We start from the raw sequence: 4,669 nt of genomic DNA, 5'->3' as shown, positions 1-4,669 counted from the left end.
ATAAGGCTGCTATGAACATAGTGGAGCATGTTTCCTTCTTGCCAGTTGGAACATCTTCGGGATATATGCCCAGGAGAGGTATTGTGAGATCCTCCGGTAGTACTATGTCCAATTTTCAAGTAGCTGTCCTTTATAAAACCAATAAACAGGCATATTTATGCAGGAATGTTATCAGAATCTCAGTCAGTGTTGAGTCCAGGAGAAACAGCCTTCTCTCAAGATGGTTTTCACTGAAACAGACATCTTTATTGGGAGTGGCATGGTCTATACAACAGTGCTTCATTTTCATGATTAGGAATTCCTGGTGCTAGCTGGACATGTTCTCATAAGGAGATAGGAAGTTTACCCTGCATCCTGGCCACTAGGTTACATGACTGTCACAGGCTGGCAGAGCTGGAGGATGGACTGGCTCTGTGTATACTGGGTAGATGCAGTCCTAGAGCAAGGCAGGATCAGTCCTTCTGCTGGTATCAGGATGAGATTTTTCAGGGTTTGGCCGTGTTTTGACCTTAATGTCCCTCTGTAATGGCTCCCTCTGTCACGTGGATTTCCATACTGACAATGATGTGCAGAGAACAATGACCCTTACAATCCCTAAATATCAACAGTAAGGGAGAAATGGTGGGGAAGCTTAGAGCCAGGAGTTTTGTGACATACCTCAACCAGAGACGAGATTCCACAAAGGAAATGTGAAATAAAATACTAATACAATTTAGAATATATACGCTCACAAATGTGACCACCAGCATCAGGATGGTGTGGGCTGCTCTGGTCTCAGCATGGCCTCTGTTGTTTTGATTGACCTTATGTATGTGGTTCATTCTCTGGTGGTGTCTGTGTAGGTGAATCACCATGGAGAAACTGGTCCAGGCCATGATGCTAAGGAATATGATGTCATGGGAAAACCGCAAGACATTCATGTTCACACTGACCCCAGAGATGGAGCATATCGAATTGCCTTTAGAATCAGAGTCATTGTGTGATTTCTGTGGACCACTGACATTCATTGGGATGTAAGCATTATTTAAGACACTGAACAACCAGCAGCTGTAACAACAATAGCTCACAACCTTAGGGGATATTTCTCTGAACATGACCCTAGCCCAGGTACCAGGAACAAGAGTGACAAACTGGTAGGTGCTGAGGACACAGGTGGAGCACATGATTGTGCCTCGAGCAACCATGTGAAAGAAGTATGCAAGTTTACATTTGAGGTCAGTTGGAGGCTTCCTGGGAACAATATCAGTAAGGTCATATGAATACGCAAACAGAAGGAGCATGAATGCATTGGCCACAGCCAAGTTGATTAGAATGACCTGTATAGGCTTCAGTCTGGAGTCAGTCAAGATTCGAGAGAAGTTATGGACAAACTGAAGGATGTTGCCCACAGTCCCAACCACAACATGGCAAAGCAAAAGGATCTGAAGAGCCAACATTTCCATGGTTTTCAGGGTTTTATTCTGAGGCAACATGGAGATGGCTTCATAGCACAGTGGTGTAAGAATCAGGTTGGGCCGTGCTTTCTTCAAAAATTTTCTCGATTATCTAAGATTTTCAACTGTTTTTCAAATGATTTGGAGACTTTTTTTTTTTTTTTTGAAAATCTGCCACTGTTTTGAAAGACTACAGGAGATTTTTCTGGAAAACAATGATTGGACATTGATCCAGAATATCAACTTCAGACTTATTTTCCTTTCCCTTCACTCATGATATAAGTGTGTTTGTGTATGTGTGTGTGTGTGTGTGTGTGTTTGTAATACAATTCTACCTGTGTTGTTCAACAGCATGTCACACATTTTAACACAGCATGGGCTCTGCATATGTATACATGAATGTTTGTAGAGAGGAGTGCATTTTTGCTTCATGAGAACTGACATCATCCCTCATGTTATAACAATGCATTAAGAAATACAAATATGTTGTTTAAGAGATGATTCTGGATCTAATGACCTCTACTCAGCTTCATGGCACTCTATTCATGTATATCTACTCATGCACACAAGCAAAACCATAATAGGCATAACATAAAATCAGAATGTCTTTTACATATTTGATCAAGCGTTGGGGAGATTTCTCAGGAGTTGAGTGCTTCCAGATTACCCATATTCTATTTCTAACTCTGCAATGGCTACTTAGAACTGTGTGTAACTCCAATCCCAAGGCATTTGGACCTTCCCAGTCATACACGCTGGCAAAACACCTCTGCACATAAAATAAAATTAAGAAAGAAATCTTTAAAAATGTAACACAAAATCAAAATCCATGTTTCATAATCATATATGAAAGAGGATCTGAGAAGGTGACTCAGTAGNTAAGGGCACTGACTGCTTTTCCAAAAATCCTGAGTTCAATTCGAGGCAACCAATGGTGGCTCTCAACCATCGGTAATGGGATCAGATTCTCTCTTCTGGTGTGTTTGAAGACAGCTACAGTGTACTCACATACATTAAATAAGTAAGTAAGTAAGTAAATAAATAAATAAATAAATAATAAACAAACAAACAAAAAACCAAGCAAATAAAATCTTTATAAAAAAAGAGTGAATCAAATATTCTCCCCAATTAATCCAAATAATGTTGATATATTTTCAGACTTCTCATCATGATGATAAAAGCACATCTATTATTTTTAAAATGTGCTAGTTTCATTTTCACACAGAAGAACCTTGAATTACACTTGTATCATTCATTTGGGAAAAAAAATCTGGGGGATCCTAGTATTCTGTTGATTCATAACAGTCTGAGTTTTATTTGTTTTTCTGAGGAATTTGGTGCTGGGCACATATCTGAGTCATCTCTTTCTTTTGTGAACCACAATAAAAAACATTACCACCATCACTATTAAATGCTTTGTACACACAGATTATTTGTATACTTGTTTTATATAGCTCATGCTTTTTTCTGGACCTGACTTTATTTTTTTTCCCCTATAGGAAGAATACGACTCCATCGAACAACTAAAAACCAGTTATCTAATGTATGCATGTCACTTTAAAGTATGTTTACATATACATGCTGAGCCATGAAATCGACATGTCTTTAGACAAATGAAAACATTGACATAATTAGTAAAATTAGGGAGAGAAAGACAAAAGCATTGTAATGACAAATGTTCACTTTAAAGGTCACGTTGGATTTTAGGAGGGAGAAGAGAACTTTAAGCAGAAATTTAAACTTGCAAGTTTCTCACCTGCTTAGGACCAATAAATACGGGGTTGCTCACAGAGATGTAGGCCAGCTCCTGAACAGTTACTGAAGAAACGTAGCCCTAAGTTCCTCTCCCTTTAAAGAACATCTTTGTGCATCTATTTCCTAAGACAGGTTCAGAGAAGTGCCTACCTCTCCCATAAAGTGCTTTGCCAATTGCTGGATGAAGCCAGATATCAGAGCTCATAAAGGGACAGTGTTAGGTTCTGAAATCCCTCAGAGAGTCCATTTCCTTGTCATCGGCCGTGTTATTGAATATGACTGTATTGGAAAACTTTTAATGAAAGAAAATGCATTTATCCCAAAGGCAAAACACCATTTTCACTTCCTGGTAATTATTGATGATGCCCAAGATTTTGTTATATCATAATGAGTAGTAGTGCCAAAGTTACAAGAAGTTTTCCTTGTTTCCTTAGGGAGTATTTAAGTGGTAAAGTGGTGTTGGCATCAGGTATAGAGAGGTGCTCTTCAGGGGAGATCAAGAGATATGTTAGGTTTATATCAAGGGGTGTGTGTATGCATTACATAATATGCTTTCACCTTGTAAAATCTGGCTGACATCAAGTCCATCCAGACAGACCAACACCAGGCAGTCTGGAATCTTGTATATTCACATGTGTGGACAAGAGCATTTTAGTCTGACAAATCAAACAACTGAAGCCTGGGTTCCCCACCATGAGTTCTTGGNTTATTCCAAGGTTTATGTAGTTTGAGATAGGTCATGACTCATTTTCTGAGACCTCCATGGAAATTTATTATTATATTAGACTGTACCAGTTTTTATAGAAATTTACTTGGAAAAAAACAANTTCTGTAATTACACTCAAGAAAATGGATTGAGGAATCAGTTAATAATATAGCAATCACCCATTTTCATGGGTGCCATATTCACTATAGCCGTGATATAGAAACAGTTTAAATATCGATCAGATAATGAATGGAAAATGATCATGAGGTACATTTAAACCATAGGATACTATTCATCTACTAAGCAAAATAATATTACAAACTTTGTAGATAAATGGTTCATTGAGAAGCAAACATTCTTCATATGGTAACCCACAAATTAAGACAAACATTGCTTATTTTCCTTAGTTTGTAGAATCTTTGACTCTTGATTTTGAATCTTGAGTTTTATGTCTTTAATTTGGAATACTTCTATAAAAGTAAGAGACATAGGATTAAGGGTCTTTTGATAGAACAAAGGCATTTAAGGACTAAAGGGAATAATGGAAAGTGATTAATTAAATTATCTTGACGGGATGGAGGANAGAATATAGGGAGAGTTAATAATACTAAGTACCAATTAAAAGGGCTTCATGGAAATATATTAATGAAGAATTTTANAAACTATATTTTCTTCTTTTTAATGTTTATAAATATTTTTAATGAAAAGAAAAACAGAATATTATATGATAATGATAAATGTAATACTATGTACATGAAAATATAAAGAAACATCG

At 37.2% G+C, this 4,669-nt stretch overlaps 1 protein-coding gene across 1 annotated transcript; it reads right to left on the bottom strand.

The window, feature by feature from the left end:
* Window positions 1-384: 384 nt before the first annotated feature.
* Window positions 385-2,171, bottom strand: LOC110287898 (vomeronasal type-1 receptor 4-like). The gene has a single exon (XM_021154395.1). It carries the CDS (start codon window positions 1,470-1,472, stop codon window positions 510-512), a length of 963 nt encoding a protein of 320 aa, XP_021010054.1. The 5' UTR covers window positions 1,473-2,171; the 3' UTR covers window positions 385-509.
* Window positions 2,172-4,669: the final 2,498 nt, after the last annotated feature.

The sequence above is a fragment of the Mus caroli genome, unplaced genomic scaffold (genome assembly GCF_900094665.2).
Source record: "Mus caroli unplaced genomic scaffold, CAROLI_EIJ_v1.1 scaffold_10832_1, whole genome shotgun sequence".
NCBI lineage: Eukaryota > Metazoa > Chordata > Mammalia > Rodentia > Muridae > Mus > Mus caroli.
Note: the sequence above shows the minus strand (reverse complement) of the source record. Positions and strands in the feature narration are given on the sequence as shown.